The 23,807-nt window shown below is 43.5% G+C and overlaps 1 protein-coding gene across 4 annotated transcripts; it reads right to left on the bottom strand.

The window, feature by feature from the left end:
• Positions 1-1,438: 1,438 nt before the first annotated feature.
• On the bottom strand, positions 1,439-8,221 carry LOC123447909 (TOM1-like protein 3). 4 transcript variants are annotated; one of them, XM_045124629.1, is made up of 10 exons: positions 7,928-8,218; positions 7,633-7,798; positions 6,497-6,575; positions 6,221-6,319; positions 6,026-6,139; positions 5,650-5,819; positions 4,782-4,863; positions 3,052-3,137; positions 2,737-2,970; positions 1,439-2,595 (listed from the first exon to the last, which is right to left on the bottom strand). In XM_045124629.1, exons 2-10 carry the CDS (start codon positions 7,737-7,739, stop codon positions 1,827-1,829), a joined length of 1,740 nt encoding a protein of 579 aa, XP_044980564.1. In that variant the 5' UTR covers positions 7,740-7,798; positions 7,928-8,218; the 3' UTR covers positions 1,439-1,826. The 4 variants fall into 4 exon arrangements, with proteins under 4 accessions (XP_044980564.1, XP_044980565.1, XP_044980562.1 ...); XM_045124630.1 differs by having other exon boundaries at positions 7,633-7,791; XM_045124627.1 differs by having other exon boundaries at positions 6,026-6,319; positions 7,928-8,221.
• Positions 8,222-23,807: the final 15,586 nt, after the last annotated feature.

Here is a 23,807-nt window from a genome sequence, read left to right as displayed (position 1 = left end):
CAGGATCAATTGCTGCAAAAAAAGATAGAGGACGACGTCGCGACCACCACCATAGTTGGTACCTCCATGGATGCTGCTTTGGAACTTCGTCGTTGTTGCATTGAAGCATGTGTTGCCGGCGACGTCTTTGGGTTGCAGCGCCGTGCTTGTTGTTTTGCAGCGCCCGCCACCGGCGAGATCTGGTTGGGGCGCAACGCTGTGTTGCACCATCTACTGCCGTCGGGGAGGTCTTCAGGTTGCAACACCATAATAACCACCCCGAGCGATGCTGCGTTGCAGCGCCGACCACCGGTTGGATCCTGCTATTGCAGCACTGGCTGTCGGGCGACGCTACGTTGCAGCATCTGCCCGCCGCCGACGAGAACTGCAGGTTTGCAGCATCACGGCCACCACCATGAGCGAAGCTACACTACATCGTCGATGGCTTGTGTGATCCTACGGTTGCAGCGACGGCTCTTAAACGATGCTTCGTTGTAGTATCTGTTGCCGCCGGTGATGTGCGTGCTTGCAGCAGCATGTGGCAGCAACGCGTGCGAGTGGCAGCTTCAGTGGAAGGGAACTCTCGGTGGGAGCAACCGAGCAAGGTAAAAGACGGAGGGAGATAGAAACGAGTGGAGGAAAAATGAGTGGATGGGATAAGGTGGGAGGAAAAAGCGGTTAGATGACCAAGGAGGCACGTTGCGTGGAGAGGAGACGGTTTACGGGAGAAGAAATCATCCGTTGATTCTGAGTGTTTTCTGAGTGTTTTCCTAAGGATATTGGATGTATTCATAGGGATGAGTTTAGATGCGTGTATGCGGTCATCTATTATTATACTGTGTTTAAAAAATGTGAGGAAAGATCTCTCACAACGTAGGGAAAACAAATACAATTGCAAGTTGACGAACACACTTTCTTTGGAAGAAAAAAATGTACACATGGATGTGCAGCTAACACGGAACACCTCTAGCCGACTTAGGAAAAAACTTGACAATTTATTAAAAAAAATCCTGGAACCATTATTTGAAAGCTCTCGCCTCCGTCCATGGTTCTTCTTGCAAGCATGAACTTTTGGCTGACTCTTCTTGCATGTAGGCAAACGGACAGTATAGTGGACAGTATAACTTAATGTTAACCATAAGCATCAGATTGTTCCTAAATCGAAGTTTTCCTAAAAATTCGCTAAAAACTACTCCATCTGTCCCAAAATAAGTGTCGTTGATCTAGTATAAAATTTATACTAGTTTAGTACTAAATCCGCGACACTTATTTTGAGACGAAGGGAGTACATAAGAAACAAAATGAATAAATCTACACTCTAAATTATGTCTATATACATCTATATATAGTCCGTCAATGAAAACTCTAAAAAAAGTTATATTTAAGAACGGAAGTTCAAACGGCACCATAATTTAGTTGCAAGGAGCTTGAATTCTAGCCAAGGTTACTGCTCAGTACAAGAACAAATGGGAGCGTCCACGTTGAAAATAAACTGTTAACTAAGTCTTACAAGATCAATCGTAAACTCAACTATGAATAGAATACTGCTGTCAAATGGAGAAATATATACAGCTAAGCAAAATAAAGCCAGAATCGATAACCAATACCACACAAGAAAAAGGTGAAAGGCAGCTCACTACACACCACACCCAGTATCATGACTATGTATCTGAACCTGTGATTTTAATTGTCCAATGCGCAAATCAAATAACTGCCAATGTTGTGATGTGAAACAGTCCAAACTCCGAACCCTCTTATTTGACGGTATATCTAATTCGCTAGCCTGTAGCAAAACCAGCAGGCCGGCAACTCAATTATGTGTGTTACATGACTGGAACACTCATCACTCAGCGAGTCCTGCGGCTGTTGGCTGGTTTAGATGGAGAAGACGGATTCTTCTTGGCAAAATCAACAAGATCCTTAAAAAGGGCATCCTCATGTTTGGGCTGGCGGGATGCAGTCGACACCGATGCACTCTTCCCATTCTCAGTGTTCCTTTGATTAAGAGAAAGGCTTCCTGTCTGCGTCAGTATTTCATCATAGCCACCTTCATTGTTCCCACCAGGAAAGCCATGCTGTTGCTCAAAGAACTGTTGTCTTTGGCCATGCCTTGCAGGAGGCGGTGGTAGGGAAACTGGAGCTTGCGCTTCCCATGGAGCTTTTGGAAGATCTTCACTAGTTGAAGACGAAGAAAAGCCAGGAAGTGCAGTGGGGTTTATGAAGTCATCATCAGGAAGGCTCTCAAGCTTATTCACAGATGAATTATTCGGCTCACTCGTAGGGCGAGAGGGCATGGAAAAACTGGGTGCTGCAGTTGGGTTTATGAAGTCATCAGGCACATATTCTGACCTGCTATCATATTTTGGCTCGTGATCCGTCTCTGTTTTTGAATAAGATGGTGCAGATATATTTGCGGGGGCTGTTGGGTTGACAAAATCATCTGGTACTTTTTCCGATTTGTAGGAGTCTCCACTTAGATAGTCGACACTGCTTGCCTCTGTGTAAACAGGCCTTTTTGTCGATGGTGGTGGGGGAAGAAGTGGGCTCGGGTATGGCCTTTCATTTCTCGGAACAGAAGACATGTTGCCCTGTGCTGCTGCGGCGTCCCGTGCAGACCTACAATTTTAGTCATGAGGAGCGCAATTTGAGAAAACGATAATACGAATTGAGGTTGCAGAAACTATCCAAAGCATGGAACACCAATAAGCATGAAAAGATGAGAGTCAAATGTAATGGGAAAAAACAAATATAGCTTACCTGCGAGAAAGCACAGAGAACTCATCTTCTGGTTCATCGTCCTCATGGTGTACATTAAGAAGAGGGGAAAATGACACCCCGGCAGGCCGAGGAGGGGCTGCCCCTTGGTTTACATTACCAGCAACAGGCACTGGTATGTTTGGAGGAACTCCTTTTGCTATGTCATCATGACGCTGAAGAACACGCTGCAACTCATCATTTAGTCCTAGAGCCTGAAACAGAAGGCTCTCATCACTGCAGAGGGAATACATGAAGTCCTGTCACATGACAATGCAAAAAGCACAGAACCGAAAGGCAGAGTGAAAAGATGCATACCCAGTATCGCTAACAAGATCCATCACACGAGCATGGTAAGATCGACACTGCCCAACAAGGTCAACAATGACCTCCTCTCTCACACCCTATAGCATGAAGCACAATCAAATTAATATTTACAGTAAACAGCACCATCACATGAATGACATCAGTTAAACGGAGAAGCAAAAGGGCATACACCAATATAAGTTCTACTACTTTTCTAAGAATATCAGTTTGTTGTCTTTAAAAAACAACAAGGCCAAAACGTCAAGTACAAGTGATTCAAGGCAAGCATAATGTAAATAGAATAACTCAATTTCCAGAAGATTATTATGTCACTATGGTTCTCCTTTCTATCATCAAACTTTGTAACACTTTAAGGGAGGCACCATTACAATCACGAAATAATTCCATTAATGCAAGTCAAATCCTGGTGGGTGAATTAACGCTCATGTGCCTTCATGTGTCTTGGAGATGGTATGATGTTAAGAATGTTTCAATTCCGTCAAAATGGGATACTTTAAATCATCTAAACTTGCAGGAAACAACTGAGTTAGGCTGATCATAGTGGGGAGTAACATATAGTAGCATCATGCATATGATACTATTGTATGATACTACCTTTATAGTGCATAGTATCATAAACTAGTATCATAGGTGATCTCATTTATTGACATGCATGACACATAATAGCATAGCATTTAACATGATACGGTATCTACCTATGTTACTCTAAGGGCATCTCCAATGGTTGTATGATCATCGTTGGTAAAACTGCCACATAGATGATTTTGATGACATGGCACATAATAAAAGAAGAGAGAGAATGAAATCGTATGAACTTGAAGCAACGGTTCACGCACAAGCTCCGAGGCAAGCATGGTTATTTCTTCCATGTTTAGTGGACCCGCTTAGTTATTTTACATACGATTAACATACACTACATTAAAGAGCTTGTATGATGTGCTGTTGGTTGTTGATGTGGACACTTATACCAACGATTGAAGATACGGACTGTTGAAGATGCTCTAACCTCTCTCTCTTCTTTAATTACTTGCCACATCAGCATGTTTGCTAGTCCCAAGACTATGATACTAGCTATGATACCCCCACTATGACCAGCCCTAGCAATCAAAGTTTCCATAATACAATTAAGGATATTTATGTTACAGGCCAATTAAGTTTGAACAGCACGAATAAGCTTCAAATGGATGGAATGTACTCCAGACATGACACGTAAGTTAGGGAGTTGGGTAAACAAGTATTTTATTATCCATTACAGACGAATAGGCCTGATTAACAATGGCACAGTCACAAGATTGACATCTGCCTCTAAGAAATACATGAGAATACATCCTGAAACAGCTCAACTCACTACATGTGGATTTCGTATCCCTCGAATGAGTATTAAGATGTCAAACAACAAATAAATCATATCTCTCGAATGTGGTACTCCCTCCGATCCATATTACTTGTCGCTCAAACAGATGTATCTAGACATATTTCAGTGCTAAATACATCAGTTTGAGTGACAAGTAATATGGATCGGAGGGAGTATTAGGATGTCAAACAACAAACAAATCATATGTTTATGCCTAATTTTTTTAGTGAATCAAGAAAAAAATTAAGTCTGGAAGAGATACCTATCATAATAGAAGAAACCAATGAATGCAAAAAGGAAAATAAAAGGCAAGATCCTGCAATTATAGTACATTAAAACACAAACACAATGCTTTTGTGAAGGTCACCTCGGGGTGTCTGTGGTCAAGTGCATTTAACATCTCATCCAGCACATCCACAATTCCACGAGCGCTCTGAATCTCACTTAGACTGTAATTCACATTGGACAAGAAAAATGAGGGTAGGTCAAAGCTAAAAATGTTCTGCGGGGATGAAAAAATGAACACAATTACAAGAATAGTGTTCGATATGATTATGGAAATGAGACCTTCGAAAGTAAATAATATCTTGCGTGTGCCATAAACTATAAAACCTTGTCTTCTGCCACCAGAAATACCTATCCAATTACCAGAGCCTTTTAAACTTTACATGACCCTAGTTGCATGGCTATGAGCCTTGTTGCACAGGGAGCCAGAAACAAATTAATAGCCGGTGCCATGCTTCATTGCTAGTGCTTGTGTGTTTTTTGAGTTTACCGTGAGAACCAACGAGGATAGTGCAAACCATAAGGAGTGGAGGTCCAGGTATAAGAACAATATGCTTTAACTGCTAAGAAATGTCCAAGTTACGTAATGTAGCTATGGGAGGTGTACTGTGTTTGATGGATCCTATTGGTTTGATGTTCTGTTTTGCAACTTTTTTGGTTATGCTTGTTTCAATGAAAATAATCAAAATAAGGACTACTCTGTTTTTCTTTTATTGGTGCATATGAACTCAAATAAACAAGACATCAAGCTAATCACAAACAAATTTGTGCTCACTAGAAAGGAGGGGGTGTAACTGAGGGAAGCAAAACAAACAGACAAAAGGCACACAAGACAAAAACCAAACACAAAATGGGGTTAAGAGAAGATGAAGGATGCCAGTACTGCATGCAACGCTAATAAGAGATACAAACAAGTGAACAAATAGAAGGAACCAAATCATAATTTATACCTCAGGGGAGGTGCAGCAGGGGTACTAGATTGGAGAGAAGCTTGTATAGCTACATCTTCATAACTTTGACCTGGAGGATATAAATGTGGCTGCCTCAAAGGTTGAGTCTGAGGAGGTGTAAAAAGTGGAACTGTATTCTCCTCACGAGGTGGAAAATCAACACCAGCCGCCTGCAGAAACAAAAGGAGAGGCATCCTGATCATGGTCTGTACTGAAGGAATTGCTGTAACTCAGCATATTATTGTATATCTAAGTTTACAGTGAAAATATGAAATGGAGCAGATCAAAGTCCATGGGAAAAAACTGTTAAGCAAAAAAACTGAGAATAATTTGGTACAACATAAATAACAATGAAAGAGACATAAGTGGAAGGTACCCTGAGTTCTTGGTACGCAGTGTGATACTGGGGATATCTCCCGGAAGGACCTCCAAAAGCTACTTGCCATGTGTCAATCAGACTCAATATTTTCTCCCGCACATTTAAGTCTGGCTGTAAAGACAAATATAGGATCAAAATGGAGGCACTTGAATCTAGGAAAACAACAGTTAGCCATTGAATTAGTATCGCCACCTTTTTCTTTACTATCTTGACCATTTCGCTTAGTATATCACGCTCAATGATCTGTTGGTAAACAATATCCCCGCAATTTTTGCTTAGAGTCTCTAGCACCTGAGATAGAAGGCAAGATAATTAAATCAGCGACCAAAAGAGACATGCACGTAAGCAAAAATATATGCACTGTTTTTCAAAACAAATGGATGCACTAGGAAACATAGAACTAGACGAGACAACATATTTAAACTAAGTGGCAAACAGATAGAAGGCAAGAAATTTCGTAGTACTCACATAAAGGGCCAGAATTTGCACTTTTGAATTCTTATTCCCAAGGCGCTTCTTTAGGAGCTTAAGTGCATCCTTTGCTTGTCTGCATTTTCAGGTCAGCGAACATTTATCAATACGATTTGGAAAAGTAAAACACGTGAAAATGGCAAGTTAAATTGGAGAGTACTGCCAAAAGTACTGCAACGTAAGTCATAACACTATATAAGACTAAACAACAATGACAGCAATCCAATATATTAAACCAAGCAATATGCATCACTCCACCATGAACCGAATTATAAAGTAATGACCATTAATACAAAGCAGAGTGGCTTCCATTAGCCACAGTAACTACTCAGATCTCAATTATATATATTAAAGTTCACAAGTTCGAAATCACCCTTTCATAGACATATTGACCTTCTTGAGAGCCTCAGGTAATTCCAGCTGTCCATAAAACTACGGAAGTTACAACTCACCCCCAGGATGGGGAAGAGTAACAAAGAAGTTCTATTCCATGTGATTTTAAATCCCATTGTAAATACTTCATCGCCAAATATCATGGGACATCAAAACCGCAAGTTAACAACAGATGCCACTGATTCATCACAAATTATCCTCCATGGGACTGGTGATTGGCACAACTAATTATCAACAAACTATTCATCAACTAACAGACACCTTACCTTACAAGCCTTTTTAGAGATTCCAATACGGACTGCATACGGAGCAAAATGAGTGAATCTACACTATAGAATACCATGTGTAGTCCGAAGTGAAATCTCTAAAGAGGCTTCTATTTAGAAACGGGGGAAGTACCATACAAACCTAAGATTCCATATTCCTAACAAATTGCAAAAAATGGCTAGAAATCTAGACAAGCTGAAGATACACCGCAGCAACAAATCGTCAATGACATATTGTAGAGAACGCATAGTTACACGATGTTTCTCTAATAACATAAGTCGGACAGGGTGGAATGCAAGAAATAACGCCATCAAAACTAAAAGAAAATAAGCATCGGAACCATATTTAATCTCTGTTCTAAAAAGAATTAGCAGATAAGCAATATTTGTTGGCCCAAGAGAAGATTAATCCAAACAAATCATGCTCATGGTGAAAGATAGACATAGAGGATTAGAGGGGCAGTCTGTTCATACCCGGGATCCATGTTGATGATGTCGCAGAGCTCGATGTTGACGGCCCAGTCGGGGCCGATCAGCATGTCGCTCGTCGCCCGCTCTGCGCACGCCACGGCCGCCGACATTTCCAAACCGGCCGCGCAAGCCCACGACCACCACCGACCACGTCCAAAAACCCTAAATCCTGCACGAAACGAAATCCCCTGATCGACCAGCCCTAAGATCCACCACGCCGCGAAGCCCCAACCCCAGCCCGATCCCTCCCCTCGACCTAGCTCGTGGCTCCCAAACCCAGAGAGCAAGAGAAAATTACCGAATCTGAAGGGAGATTCAGCGCCGGAGCCGCCTCTGCTCCGATCCGGGGCGATGGGGCCGACGCGCTCGTGCCAGGACGAGAGGGGGGGGCGGGGGAGTTCGTTCGTGGGATTGGTGGGGGCGGATCGGGATTTAGAGCGGACTGGTGTGGGATTGGATGTGTTCTTGGTAGGAAGGGCTGGTCAGAGTCAGACTGGTTTGGGATTGGGGTTGGCGAGGTGGGGGAGAAGGGAAAACGCGGGCGGACGTGTGGACTTTTTCCGGCGTGAATGTGAGGGCCTGCAATTCTAGAGTAGTAAGCGTTTTGTGTTTTTATTATTTCTTTCGTGTTTGACAGAGGCTTTATCCGGTGGTTTGGAGCTGTGGAATATGGATGGATGGTGAAGGGTTTCCGTTTGGTTTGGTTTTTGTTGCTTGGATCGGGGTCAAATTTGCTTTGGGGGTGGTTATTTTAAGGTTGGCGTGCGCATCGAGGGTGAGATCGCAGTTCAGATGTCCACATACCACGTTGTTGCAAAGAGTCATGCGTGACAAAAAAAAATTGTTCCAGATAAATGAAGTCGCTAAGGGCAACTCCAACGGTGTGACCCAGACCGACGCGCGTTTTGTCCGTTTCTCGTCCGTTCGGATCATCTGTCAGTCTGTCCGTATTTTAAAATGGATTGGCACATGCGCCCGTGGACATCAACATTGTAATATTACTAGCAAAAGGGCCCGTGCGTTGCAACGGAAGAAAAAAATACCACACGCTTTTAATCTTTTTATAATCATTTTGATTTATTAAAATAATAAGCTAACTAACTAATGTAGCCAGTCCTATCTTATTTTATTAAGAAATCAACCCGTTCATTGTTAATTCCACCATGATGAGAAATTAAACGGGACAAGCAAAGCAAAACAAAGAGGCTGCGTGAATTGATCAATGAACTGTTATCTTATTTCATCCATGGGGTAGAGAATGTGGGATCAGATGACAAACTGAAGATGGTGTTTCATTCTCTGTCTCTACAACAATAAAATCTTACATTCAATACATTCATTCATCAGCAAACAAATCCCCACAAAACAAAATTTCTTGCCGGTGCTTGGCACACGGTTGGAGGAATGGGGAGGGGATCTCATCAGATGATGAGTTCCTGCCGGAGGAGGGGATACGGTGAGGGGAGCAAGGGTTAGGCGCCTCTATCTGGCCATAAGGAGTCGTCGTTGCCGCGCCATAACCTCGGAGTTCCCCGTGTGAGCCATGGAGGCCCGCCTCCACCAGCAAGTACTTCGCTCCGCCGCCGTTCTGCATCGAGCAGACGCATCATCCCCAGTCACTGTAGCTGCCGCGTTGATTTGATCCAGAAGCTGTGCTCGAGCGCCGCAACGGGGGCAGTGAGCGGGGAGAGGTACGACCGCGGAGGCGGGTGGGTTGAGATCGACAACAGTGGTGGTTGAGGTCGGCCGCGATGGCGAGTGGTGTGGCAGCGGCCTGGGCACAGGCTAGGGTGGACCAGGGTCGACGCGATGCTCTCGAGCGCCGCAACGGGGGCAGTGAGCGGGGAGAGGTACGGCCGCGGAGGCGGGTGGGTTGAGATCGGCAGCGGTGGCGGTTGAGGTCGGTCGCGGCGGCGAGTGGTGTGGCGACGGCCTGGGCACATGCCAGGGTGGCCCAGGGTCGACGGGAGGAGGCGATGCGTACGGGTATAATTTTTGCAGTGAATCGTTTTTTTCCTTTTGCGTTGCAGATAAATGATGTAGCGCGGGTTGAATAACAAAAATTACAGGGTTTTTTTTATAAAAATACCGCGGTGGGTTTTCCGACGGAAGCAATAGCCGCTTTATTATTAGGTATAGATTATTTCTTTCGTGTTTGACAAAGGCTTTATCCGGTGGTTTGGAGCTCTGGAATATGGATGGATGGTGAAGGGTTTCCGTTTGGTTTGGTTATTGTTGCTTGGATCGGGGTCAAATTTGCTTTTTTCGAGTATCAATGTCGCTGCTTTATTCAACCATCAAATCCTGAAATTTCATCAAGAACAAAGTCTGGGGTACTCCAAGCCAAACCTTACACAATTCATCACCTACTCCTACTTTAGATAGCTTATGCGCAACGGCATTGGCCGAACGACAAACCCACGAAACTTTAAAATCATCAAACGACAACAATAGGGTCTTGATCTCTTGCACCCACGGTCCCACTGCCGCTAGGCACTGAGAGGACTGCTCTAAACATGTACCATGTCGAGCGAATCTAGCTCCACATGCACCCTTCTTGCATTGATCCCCCTTGCCACCTTGAGTCCACGCTTACATGTTAGAATCTGTGTAGCCTCCAGATCAATAATAGAGGGGAAAATGATGGTTGACCGCAGCCCTAAAGGCACCATTGTGATGTGTGAGCACCGCTCCACCCCCTCCCTTATCTCCATGTTTGGACACTGCACCATCGGAGCTGACCTTGATCCACCCAATGTATCTCATGTGTTTATGATCTAGCGGATGTGTGATCGGAAATCATTCTTGAGAGTCTGTGTTTTCTCTTTGGTTTCTCCCCTATCCCCTCCAAGTGTGAAAAGATCGACATCTTCGGATTTCCCCCATATCATATAGGTATCATGTGCCACGTTGATTCACATCTTCGAGTCTCACCCCCCACTTTCTAGCCAATTTCTTTTATGATTTGACCTAATTCTGAATTTTTTCACAAAAAAAAACATACCAAAATTTCTTGGCTTCCTTGGACCTGAGGATATTTTGTTGATTTGGATCCATGGATTTTGTTGTGGACAAGTGCATCTAGCTTTGCCCCCATCGCCCCCATCAATTACCTCCGCCAAATCGCCAAAAAGTTGCAGAAATTTTTCGTATCCATACTTTTTGCCTCGATTTCATCCACCACCAGAGGTCAACCCGCAAGGTCCGCAGGCTTCGAACGATCGGACCTTGGATGTCCGAGCGAGTCCATACATCCCGACAAGTGTGACGAGACTGCATTTTTCAGCATTGACAATTTTGGTTCTCCACCATTTTCTTCCGCATTTGCCACCATCATTTATTCCGCAAACCCTTTGCATTTGAGATTTTGTGTTGCGAGCTTGCCACTTCCTAAGGTGTTTATGCTAATTAGGAGTGGCTCTACACAAACATCGCCGCTCATCATCGCCCTGGATCGTCGCCAACCGACTCTTCGTTGACACTTCACCGTAAGCAAGGACAGGAACCGCGACGACACTCTTGTCATATACCCTTTCCATTGCATTGTTACCACATGCCTATTTGCGTAACTTGCCTATTGAGACTAGCCAATGAGTGTTGTCGGGCTACGCTACTTGTGCACTTTAGTGATACATACTCCGCATAGCTTCAATTGTGTGCATACATCATAGTGCTGGAACTTTATCTACTTTTGGGCCAGCCCAATATATAATTTCAGAAATTCCTAATAAATCCTAGAGGCCATGCAGCCCATTTGTGCAAGGCAAGAGGTGGAAAAGTTTAGTCCCACATTGCTAGTTTAGTGGGAGTTGGACCTCCTTATAAGGGAGGATGTTTCCACACATGTATGAGCTTGAGAACAAGAGAGACATACACGCGCGCTCCTCCTCCGCCGCCCGCCTCACCACGTCATGACGCACCGCGGGTTGCAGGAAATGAGCCGAGCCGAACTAATTTTTTGCCACACATGACTAGTATACGAAAGGTCACTCAGACTATAGTGGATATTGAACACGAACGTTGCACCCTTCGGCTGATGTCTGTTCGTTTCGTCCATCGCTGGCCTCTCGCTTCCTTCTCTTGCGCCTATAAAAGAGAGGTCGCTCATCTCCAGAGATACGCATCACAACTTCCTCTTGCCGCCGGTTCCAAACTTTGTGTTGTTGCCACGTTCTTCCCCATCCTGGCTTGCGGCATGCACCGTAGGTCAGGACAGTAGGCCTCCAAAACTCCGTCCCTTTGGGTTCTGTATGGGAGAAGGGCGATAAGGTTTTTGGGGAGCGCTCTGCGCGACTACTGGCTTTCATCACGGACACCAATGACCTCTTCCCGGACGACGACTTCTTCCCTGACGTCGACCACCTCTTCGACAACATGTCCACCGTCAACACCAACATCACTGCTGCTGCAGCTGCAACTCAGTACGTTCTTGTATTCTTCTTGTTTGAGTTCATGCCTCAACTTCTTGTTGTAGTTTCCTTTCTAGATATGTTCCGTTCATGTTCATCTTTTCATATCCAACTTCCATATTTTATTTATAATTGCATGGACTATCATATGTTTGCTATGGTAGTCGTGGTTTATCTATTATTTATGCTAGTAAAATCACTTGGTAAATCGCTCATATTTCCAACAATCCAAAAACCTTATTATAGGCAATTTACCCCGAGTGATTTTGTTGCTTCCATGAGACCTCATATGTTTGAGGGTATCCACTATAAGAGGTGGCGTGTGTGAGCTGTTCTATGGTTCCAAACCATGAGCTGCTATGACGCCACTCTTGGCAAACCTGAAGGAGATCATGATGCTCAACAAGAACTAGCTTTGCAGAAAATGGATACCTTGTTTAAGGCTTCTCTCTTGAGTGTTCTTGGTGAGAACATAGTTGATGCTTATGCATCAATTGATAATGGAAAAGATACATGGGATGCACTCGAGGCCAAGTTTGGGGTATCGGATGTTGGCACTGAGTTGTACATCATGGAACAATTCTATGACTACAGAATGACTGAAGAGCACTCTGTGGTTGAGCAAGCTCACGAGATACAGTCATTTGCTAGAGAACTTGAGCACTTCAATTGTATGCTACCGGACAAGTTTGTTGTCGGAGGCACCATCACTAAGATTCCTCCGTCATGGAGGAACTTTGCTACCTTATTGAAGCATAAGAGCAGGAGTTTTCCGTTCTGGATCTCATTGGTACTCTTGATGCAAAAGAAAAGGCGAGAGCAAAAGACACACGTGCTCGAGGTATTGAGGAAGGATCTAGTGCCAATCTGGTACAGAAGAAAAACTTCCAGCCCCACAATTTCAAGAACAAGGGCAAGTTTGATGGTAAAGCAAAGTTTGATGGGAAGAACAAGGTTGTTTAGCACACCAACTTCAAGAAGAAGAATGACAAGAAAAAGGTGTTTGTCATGTGTGCGGAGATCCTGATCATTGGGCACCTAGCTGCCCTAACTGTTATGACAAGCGTCAACATGGGAAAGGCGTCAAGACCGCTAATGTTGTCATTGGTGACACTGACGTGGAGGATGTTGGGTATGGTATATTTCCCACTATCCTTTCAGTATGTCAGTTCCTCGATTGGTTGATTGACACGGGTGCTAATTTGCATGTATGCGGCGATATTTCCATGTTTTCGTCTTATCAGACCGCAGGGACTTCCACCGTGTTGATGGGCAACGGCCCAAGTGCTTCTATTCATGGTGTTGGCATGGTCGATCTGAAGTTTACTTCGGGGAAGGTCGTGCGGCTGAAGAACATGCACTATGTCCCCTCCATCAATAAATATCTTGTTAGCGGGTCTCTTTTGTGTAGAGATGGCTACAAGCTTGTCTTTGAGTCGAATAAATTTGTAATATCCAAGTATGGAACTTTTGTTGGTAAAGTCTATGAGTCAGGAGGCCTGTTCCATTTATCCTTGGCAGATGTTTGCAATAAAGTTGTTAATCATGTTTGCAACAATAGTGAATCAAATGTGTGGCATTCGCGTCTCTGTCTTGTTAATTTTGGTTGCATGTCACGACTAGCCAAATTGAACTTAATCCCTAGTTTCACCACCGTCAAGGGATCTAAGTGTCAAGTTTGAGTGCAAGCCAAGCAACCTCATAAGTCTCACACGACTGTCGAAACAAAAAATCTTGCACAACTAGAGCTCATACATTCAGATCTATGTGAAATGAATGGTATTTTGACAAAAGGTGGAAAGAAATATTTCGTGATGTTAATTGATGACTCCACTAGATACTGCCAAGTGTATCTTCTGAAATCCAAGGATGAGGCTTTGAACTATTTCAAGATCTATAAAGCTGAAGCAGAAAACCAACTTGATCGAAAGATCAAGAGGCTTAGGTCCGATCGTGGTGGAGAGTATTTCTCAAATGAATTTTATTCCTTCTGTGCGGAACATGGTATAATCCATGAGAGGACGCCTCCCTATTCACCTCAATCAAATGGGGTAGCCGAAAGAAAGAACCGTACTCTAACTAATTTGGTTAATACCATGTTAGACACATCGGGTCTCTCCAAGGCATGGTGGGGGAGGCGATATTGACTGCATGTCATGTCCTAATCCGAGTTCCCACAAAGAACAAAGAGATAACTCCATTTGAGGAATGGGAAAATAAAAGGTTAAAACTCTCTTATCTACGAACCTGGGGTTGTTTGGCGAAAGTCAATATGCCAATCCCAAAGAAGCGCAAGCTAGGACCAAAAACTAGGATATGCTTTTCATAGCATTGGATATAGATTCTTGGTTGTAAAATATGAGGTATCTGACATGCATGTCGGTACAATCATGGAGTTGAATGATGCGACTTTCTTCGAAGATATCTTTCTCATGAAGGATATGGCTACCTCATCTAATTAGGAGATGCCTAATTCATCGAATCATGAATTAGTTACAATTATTGAACCTACCATTTCGATGGAACACTTTGAAAATAATGTGGAGGAGAACAATGAAGTTCCTACCAGGAGCAAGAGACAGAGGACTGCAAAGTCCTTTGGTGGTGATTTTCTTGTGTATCTCATAGGTGACACTCCCAGTTCTATTTCAAAGGCCTATGCGTGTGAAGATGTTGACTATTGGAAGGAAGCAGTCCGTAGTGATATGGATTCATATTGGCAAATGAAACTTGGGATATCACTGATCGTCCTTATGGGTGCAAAGCTATAAGATGCAAATGGGTATTCAAGAAGAAGCTTAGGCCTGATGGTACTATCGAGAAGTACAAGGCGCAGCTCGTGGCTCGACTGACCACTATTCGAGTAATACTTTCACTAGCTGCCTCACATGGTCTTCTCGTTCATCAAATGGATGTTAAGACTGCTTTCCTAAATGGAGAGTTGGATGAGGAAATTTACAGGGAACAACGAGATGGGCTTGTAGTAGATGGTCGGGAAGGAAAAGTGTTCAAGTTGCTGAAGTCTTTGTATGGACTTAAGCAAGCACCCAAGCGGTGGCATGAGAAGTTTGAAAGAACTTTAACAACTGCAGGCTTTGTTGTAAACGAAGCTGATAAATGTGTGTACTATCGCCATGGTGGGGGGAGGGAGTTATCCGTTGCTTGTATGTTGATGACATACTGATTTTCAGAACAAATCTGAATGTTATTAAAGAGGTCAAGGATTCCCTATCTCACTTTTTTGAGATGAAGGATTTAGGAGTGGTTGATGTCATTCTGAACATCAAGTTGTTGAGAGACCATGATGGTGGGATTACGTTGCTTCAATCTCACTATGTGGAAAAGATCTTGGGTCGCTTTGGATATAGTTGTTGCAAATATGCCCAAGAGGCAATGATAAAATAGTTATTATTATATTTCCTGTTTCAAGATAATCGTTTATTATCCATGCTATAATTGTATTGAATGAAAACATAGATACATGTGTGGATACATAGACAAAACAATGTCCCTAGCAAGCCTGTAGTTGGCTAGCCAGTTGATCAAGGATAGTCAAGGTTTTCTGACTATATGCAAGTGTTGTCACTTGATAACTGGATCACATCATTAGGAGAATCATGTGATGGACTAGACCCAAACTATGAACGTAGCATGTGATCGTGTCATTTTGTTGCTATTGTTTTCTGCGTGTGAGGTATTTATTTCTATGACCACGAGATCATATAACTCACTAGCACCGGAGGAATACCTTGTGTGTATCAAACGTCGCAACGTAACTGGGTGACTATAAAGGTGCTCTATAGGTATCTCCGAAGGTGTCAGTTGAGTTAGTATGGATCAAGACTAGGATTTGTCACTCCGTGTGACGGAGAGGTATCTCGGGGCCCACTCGGTAATACAACATCACACACAAGCCTTGCAAGCAATGTGACTAAGTGTAAGTCACGAGATCTTGTATTACAAAACGAGTAAAGAAACTTGCCGGTAACGAGATTGAAATAGGTATGTGGATACCGACGATCGAATCTCGGGCAAGTAACATACCGAAGGACAAAGGGAATGACATACGGGATTATATGAATCCTTGGCACTTAGGTTCAACCGATAAGATCTTTGAAGAATATGTAGGATCCAATATGGGCATCCAGGTCCCGCTATTGGATATTGACCGAGGAGTGTCTCAGGTCATGTCTACATAGTTCTCGAACCCGCAGGGTCTGCACACTTAAGGTTCAATGATGTTTTAGTATAGTTGAGTTATATGTGTGGTTACCGAATGTTGTTCGGAGTCCTGGATGAGACCACGAACGTCACGAGGGTTTCCAGATTGGTCCGAAAACGAAGATTGATATATAGGATGGTTTCATTTGGTCAACGGAAAGTTTCAGGCATTACCGGCAGTGTACCGGGAGTGACGAATGGGTTCCGGGTATTCACCGGGAGGGGCCCACCCACCCGGGAGTGAGCCAAGTGACCCTAGGGTGGCGCACTAGCCCTTAGTGGGCTGGTGAGGCCAGCCCAATACGGCCATGGCACCACAAGTGGAAAAACACCGAAGGAAAAAAAGGAAAGAGGGAGGTGGGAAGGAAGGAGTGGACTCCTTCCCCCAAACCAAATTGGGGTGGGAGTCCACCTCCTCCCTTCGGCCGGCGCACCTTGGGGCTCCTTGAGCCCCAAGGCTAGCCCCTCCCCTCCTCCTATATATATTGGTGGTTTAGGGTTTTTTGAGACACAACTTTGCCACGTGCAACTCAAACCTATACCACGTAGTTTTACCTCTAGATAGGATTTCTACGGAGCTCGGGCGGAGCCGTGCAGGAGTAGATCATCACCACCACCGGAGTGTTGTCACGCTGCTGGAGAACTCATCTACTTCTCTATCTCTCTTGCTAGATCAAGAAGGCCGAGATCGTCATCGAGTTGTACGTGTGCTGAACACGGAGGTGTCGTCCGTTCGGCGCTAGATCGGAACGGATCATGGGACGGATCGTGGGATGACGGTGATTTGAATCACGAAGCTGTACCACTACATCAACCGCGTTTATTAATGCTTCCCGCTTAGTGATCTACAAGGGTATGTAGATCTAATCTCCTCTCGTAGATGGGCATCACCATGATAGGTCTTCGTGTGTGTAGGAATTTTTTTGTTTCCCATGCAACGTTCCCCAATAATAGTGACTGCAAGCACTCTCCCACGCCATATGATGCCAGCATGCTGCTTTGAAAGAATCGAAGAATTGCTAGAGACCAATTGAAATATTTTCAGATTATTGGCTCGCTTGTGTACTTAGCCAGTGCTACAAGACCTAACATCTCTTTTGCTGTTAGCAAACTGAGTCGGTTTGTCTCAAAACCAGGAGATGTGCGTCAGAAAGCTCTAGATAGAGTTTTGCGTTATTTGAAAGGCACTGCAAATTATGGAATTCACTATACTGGACACCCAAAGGTGCTTGAAGGGTATGGTGATTCAAACTGGATCTCTGATGCTGATGAGATAAAGGCCACGAGTGGATATGTATTCACTCATGGAGGTGGCGCTATTTCTTGGAAGTCTTACAAGCAAACGATCTTAACAAGGTCAACAATGGAAGCAGAACTCACATCACTAGATACAGCTACGGTCGAAGCAGATTGGCTTCGCCGGCTCTTGAGTGACTTGTCGGTTGTTGAGAAACCTGTACCGGATATCCTTATGAACTGCGACAATCAAACTGTGATCACTTAAGTGAGCAGCTCAAAGGATAACATGAAGTCATCAAGACACATTCAGAGAAGGTTAAAATCTGTCAGGAAAATGAGAAACTCCGGAGTTATTGCATTGGATTATATCCAAACATCTAAAAATCTGGCAGATCCTTTTACTAAGGGTCTATCACGTAGTGTGATAGATAATGCATCGAGGGAGATGGGTATGAGACCCACGGTATGAGTTGTTCACAGTGGTAACCTATTCTTTGTGATCGGAGATCCCGTGAATTAGATGTGGAAGACAAGTTGTTGGTCAACTGAGAGGAAAGTATCCTAATCACTGATAATACCACTCCATGAAGATGCAATACTTTCCTAAACTGCATGGCATGTTGATATACATCTTAATATGTTCTAAGTGGCTTATTGAAGCAGAGATGTTGTCCTGCAGAACATATTTTGAAGAACATACCTCTATGAGTCTGATTGTTAACGTCGCAATCTATGAGAGTAGGGTGCTCTCTAGTAAACTCATGAAAGGTCTGGGAGTATGACGTATAAGCTCCACCCGCGGGGAAGTCCCACGATAGCCTAGTATCGGTCAAGGCTCTGTGTGAAGCTAGATTCGCAGAAAACTTGCAGTTCAAGGCCTAGTCCACTGTTCAAGTTGCTTACTAGTGTAGCATAGAGTTCTAGGTGGAAGTTCAACTTAACAGTCTCGAGTGCAGTATCAGTATATAAAAGAGTGTTTTGGAACCAAATGCAAATTATGTGTGCCTCTGGGATCTGGTGGGGGATTGCTGGAATTTTATCTACTTTTGGGCCAGCCCAATATATAATTTCACAAATTCCTAATAAATCCTAGAGGCCCACGCACCCCATTTGTACAAGGCAAGAGGTGGAAAAGTTTAGTCCCACATTGCTAGTTTAGTGGGAGTTGGACCTTCTTATAATGGAGGATGTTTCCACACATGTATGAGCTTGAGAACAACAGAGACATACACGCGTGCTCCTCCTCCTCCGTCACCCGCCCCGCCTCGCCACACCCCGATGCGCCACGAGTTGCGAGAATGAGCTGATTCGAACTAAATTTTGCCACACACGACTGGTATACGAAAGGTCACTCGGAAGCTGAACGTTTTGTTGTAGTGGATATTGTACACGAACACTGCACCCTTCGGCTGTTGTCTGTTCGTTTCGTCTCCCTCGTTCTCTTTAGCTCCCGTCGCTGGCCTCTCGTCTCCTTCTCTTGTGCCTATAAAAGAGAGGTCGCTCCTCTCCAGAGATACACATCAGAACTTGCTCTCGCCACCGGTTCCAAACTTTATGCTGCTGCTACGTTCTTCCCCATCCCAGCTTGCGGCGTGCACCGTAGGTCGGGATAGTAGGCCTCCAAAACTCTGTCCCTTTGGGTTCTGTACGGGAGAAGGGCGATAAGGTTTTTGGGGAGCGCTCTGTGCGACTACTGGCTTTCATCACGGACACCGACGACCTCTTCTCGGACGACGACTTCTTCTGTGGCATCGACCACCTCTTCGATAACATGTCCACCGACAACACCAACACCACTGCTGTTGCAGCTGCAACTCGGTACATTCTCGTATTCTTCTTGTTTGAGTTCATGCCTCAACTTCTTCTTGTAGTTTCCTTTGTAGATATGTTCTGTTCATGTTCATCTTTTCATATTCAACTTCCATATTTTCTTTATAATTGGATGGCCTAACATATGTTTGCTATGGTAGTTGTGGTTTATCTATTATTTATGCTAGTAAAATCACTTGGTAAATCGCTCATATTTCCAACACATAGTATCATCTTTTGTGTTACAATAATACCCGCATACATAATTGCTATCTTGGTGTGCATATCCCGCATAGTGACCATACAAAATATAATCGCCAAAACAAAGAGAATCAAAGCTTTTAAACAAGAGCAAAATCAGTAGCATCGCCAAATTGCATATCATACTTGATCATCTTGGATCACTTGAGTGAGTGACATCGTGCCTCATACATACATAGAAAGTTGGGAATAGGAAGACGATGCATTTTGTTTCTTATAGGTTATTGACAAGTTTGTATTACGACCATTTGAACAATCGTGCTAGCGTGTCTCTAGTGTTGTGCCAAGCATTTTCCATGGATACCACATTTTGTGTTCATTCTTTGGTTGCACAACCCTACTTTTCTATCTCTGTGTGTGTTTCCGTGTATACTAATTGCTATTGATCTAGCTTGTATTACTTGCGAATTTGCAAATTTCTTTCAACATTATTGAATATTATCTTTAGATTTCTTGAATTTTGTGCCACGATCCTAACCAAGCTACTCCATAAGCCTTATTTGTGTAGGTGTGAGAAGGATGATCTCCGGTACCAATTCTGCTATTTCCATATTTGCACATTGAGTTATCTTTGACCCATTTTCAACTTTTAAAACGGTAATTTGTATTGTCTTTTTATTCTTCCACTTATATCCACTTGAGTGTTATGGATAGGACGACCATGTCGAATGTGACGTTTGAGGAGCAAGATGACGACGGGAACAACCAGGTCACCTAACTACAATCTTTCGTCTCCCAAAAAGTAATGTGCCAAGCACAAGATGCCTTGAATGACCACATTGAGCAACTCGCCACCGACTTGCACGAATACGAGGTACTCACGAGGGACTACCTCGACGAAAATCTATCAAGCCAAAATGGACGAGATCCGTGCCTTGATGGTGACCCGTGCATCCTCAACCTCTACTTTGTCAAGAAGGCGCCACTCAAGTCGCCAATCCTCCGAGTACTCTTCTGGCGCAAGTCCACCTCGAGCTCGACATCACCAATGTGACGACCGTTTCCATCACCAAGAATCAGACAATCTTTTCCATGGCAATGGATTGCAAGATCGACTTCGTGAGCGTGACCGAGGTCACCAACAAGAAAGAGAAGCTTTGGAGCAAGAACGCCTACAACAATGACATGAAGATGAACTTCGATATGAGTAACAAGCACTTGAAGCACAACATGCCCTCCGAAGCAACACATGCTTTGCAAGAACACATCCGCCAAGCGCGTGAAGAACAATAAGCACTCCAGTGTGAACGTCAAGAGGAAAGCCGAACGCCACCGGGTGCGAGGACGTCACCAACGTCCTCAAGAACATCACGTTGAGCACAATGACAACGAATCCCCAAGACAAAACAACAACAACAACAACAACAACAAAAACAACAAGAACAAGAACAACAACAACAACAACAACAACAACAAAGTCAACTCGACAACAACAATAATGCACTTCCTCCAAGACAAGGGCATCACCAAAACAATCACAATGAAGAACACCGCTTCGGCAAGTTCAAGTTCACCATGCCTAAGTTTTCCGAAAGCAATGACCCCAAAGGCTATCTCTCATGGGTACTCAAGGTTGACAAGATCTTTCGTATACATAACTTTGAAGAAGAAAAGAAGATGGCCATGGCTTCCCTTGAGTTCCAGTACTATGTTCTCATTTTTTGGGAACAAGTGATGAGCAAAGAAGAGAAAAGGGTGAACCTCCCATCACCACTTGGCCCCAAATGAAGGACCTCATGCAAGGTCGCTTCATGCCAACCTACTACAACCGTGATCTCTTCAAGAAGCTACAACTACTCAAGAAAGGCACCAAGTCGGTAGAAGAATACTACCAAGAAATGAAATTTCCATGATCCAAGCCAATGTCAAGGAATATGATGAGAAAACAATGGTGCACTTCTTGAATGGTCTTAGTTACCAAGTCAAGAAGATTGCGGATTTATGATAACCCACAAGTGTAGGGGATTGTTTGTAGCCTTTTTTATAAGTAAGAGTGTCGAACCCAACGTGAAGCTAAAGGTAGAATTAATATTCTCTCAAGTTGTATCGACCACCAATGCAACTCTACACACGCTAACACTTACTTTACCTAGAACAAGTATGAAACTACTTTGCGAGAAGGAAACTAGAAGTACTTAGTAGGTGTAATAGATAGTTTTGCAAGGTAATAAAGAATAGGTAAATAAAAGTTAGGGTTTGTTTATATAAAGATTAATTTAGTTATTTGTTTAGTAGAAAGCTTTTTTTGTAACGCACGAGAAAGATTGTCCATAGGCAATTGAATATAACATGATAGATACTAGTCATATGCAATGAGGGAGAGGCATACGGTAACACACTTTACATACTTGGATCATATGCACTTATGATTGGACCTTTAGCAAGCATCTGCAACCACTGGAAATCATTAAGGTAAACCCAACCATAGCATTAAACATCAAGTCCTCTTTTCTCCCATACGCAAACAATCCCCTTACTCGGGTGTAAGCTTCTGTCACTCTAGCCACCCACTAGAAGCGAATCATGAACATATTGCAAACCCTCCAATGGGATTCCCTCACGTGTGCACGGAACGTAGGGCACCTTAGGAGAACACCATATCAACATACAACTCATATAAATAACATAATACCACAATTAACCCATACGGCGAAAGAAATCTATTTAAACATCATAGGATAGCCACACATCATTGGATAATAATATATAGCATTAAGCACCATGTTGCAGTGGAGATTACAATAGGGAAGAGAGGTTTTACGATGCTGCATAGAGGAGGAGAGAGTTGGTGGTGACAACGGCGAAGTTGTTCATGTAGATTGTCATCGTGATAGCTGTCGCGGCGGCGCTCCGGCACCACCGGGAGAGAGGGGGGGAGAGCCCCCCTCCTTATTCTTATTCCTTGGTCTCCCCTTTAGATGGTAGGAGAGTTTCTCCTCTGGTTCACGGCTGCCATGGCTCCCGGAGGGCAAGAGACCCTTAGAGATTGGATCTCTCCCTCTATGTTTCTCTCCTGTTTTTGCGTTTGTTTTCTAGCCCTTCACCGTTTCTTAAATATCTGGAGATCTATAACTCTGATCGAGCTAAAAATTTGACGGGCTTTTTATCGGAAAATTATATTTATGCGGCGAAAGTAGAGCTCCAGTCGACTTAAGAGGGAGGCACGAGCTAACAGGGTGCGGCCACCCCCCTAGTCATGCCATGTTGCCCCGTGGGGCCCTCGTGCATCGTATTTGCGTTGATTCTTCTTCCTAAAATTCACATATATTCCAAAAAAACATAAATTTTTATAGAGTTTGGATTTGTTTGATATGGAATTTTTGTGAAAAAAACACACACAAAAAAGAGGAACTCGCATTGGGCACTGGATAAGTAAGTTAGTCCCAAAAATAATATAAAATGTTGCCAAAAGTATATGAAAGTTGAAGAATATTGGCATGAAACAATAAAAAAAATATAGATACGACGCAAACGTATCAGCATCGTCAAGCTTAATTCCTGCTTTTCCTCAAGTAGGTAAATGATAAAAAGATAATTTGTGATGTGGAATGCTACCTAACATAGTCTTGAACAAAAGTGTAATCATGGCATGAATATTAAGATACAAGTGATTCAAGGTAATATTCTATCATTTGACATAAAGACATTAATACTCAGATTTACTAGCAAACAATCATGTCCTTCCAAAATAACAATTCTAAAGAATGCCATCCCTACAAAATCATATAGCCTCGCATGCTTGGTCTTCCTAGCATAAAGTATAAATCATGAGCACCTCGGTGTCAAACCAAGCAATTGGGTCATACTTATTAACGCACTTCGACTTTTTATTGCTCACTCAATACATGATCGTAAACCATGGACGTAGCATATAGGTGGAATAGAATGTGGTGGTAGGTTTCAAATGGGTAAAAGTGGAGAAGAAAGTCTCGCATCAACTCAGCGTATCAACGGGCTATGGAGATGCCCATCAATAGATATCAATTCGAGGAGTAGGGATTGCCATGCAACACATGCACTAGAGCTATAAGTGTATGAAAGCTCGACTGAAACTAAGTGGGTGTGCGTCCAACTTGCTTGCTCAGGAAGACCTCGGGCATTTGAGGAAGCCCGGCATCGGAATATACAAGCCAAGTTCTATAATAAAAATTCCCACTAGCATATGAAAGTAACAAAACAAGAGACTCTCTATGTTGGGGAACGTCGCATGGGAAACAAAAATTTTCCTACACGCACGAA

Source organism: Hordeum vulgare, chromosome 4H (assembly GCF_904849725.1).
Source record: "Hordeum vulgare subsp. vulgare chromosome 4H, MorexV3_pseudomolecules_assembly, whole genome shotgun sequence".
Lineage (NCBI taxonomy): Eukaryota > Viridiplantae > Streptophyta > Magnoliopsida > Poales > Poaceae > Hordeum > Hordeum vulgare.
This window is presented reverse-complemented; position numbering and strand designations above follow the sequence as displayed.

Coding starts and splice junctions, on each gene's coding strand:
- LOC123447909 (XM_045124627.1), bottom strand. CDS start 7,739: ATGTCGGCGGCCGTGGCGTGCGCAGAGCGGGCGACGAGCGACATGCTG. Junction 6,576..7,632: donor ATCATCAACATGGATCCCGG/GTATGAACAGAC, acceptor CTGAAAATGCAG/ACAAGCAAAGGATGCACTTA. Junction 6,320..6,496: donor TGCAAATTCTGGCCCTTTAT/GTGAGTACTACG, acceptor CTTCTATCTCAG/GTGCTAGAGACTCTAAGCAA.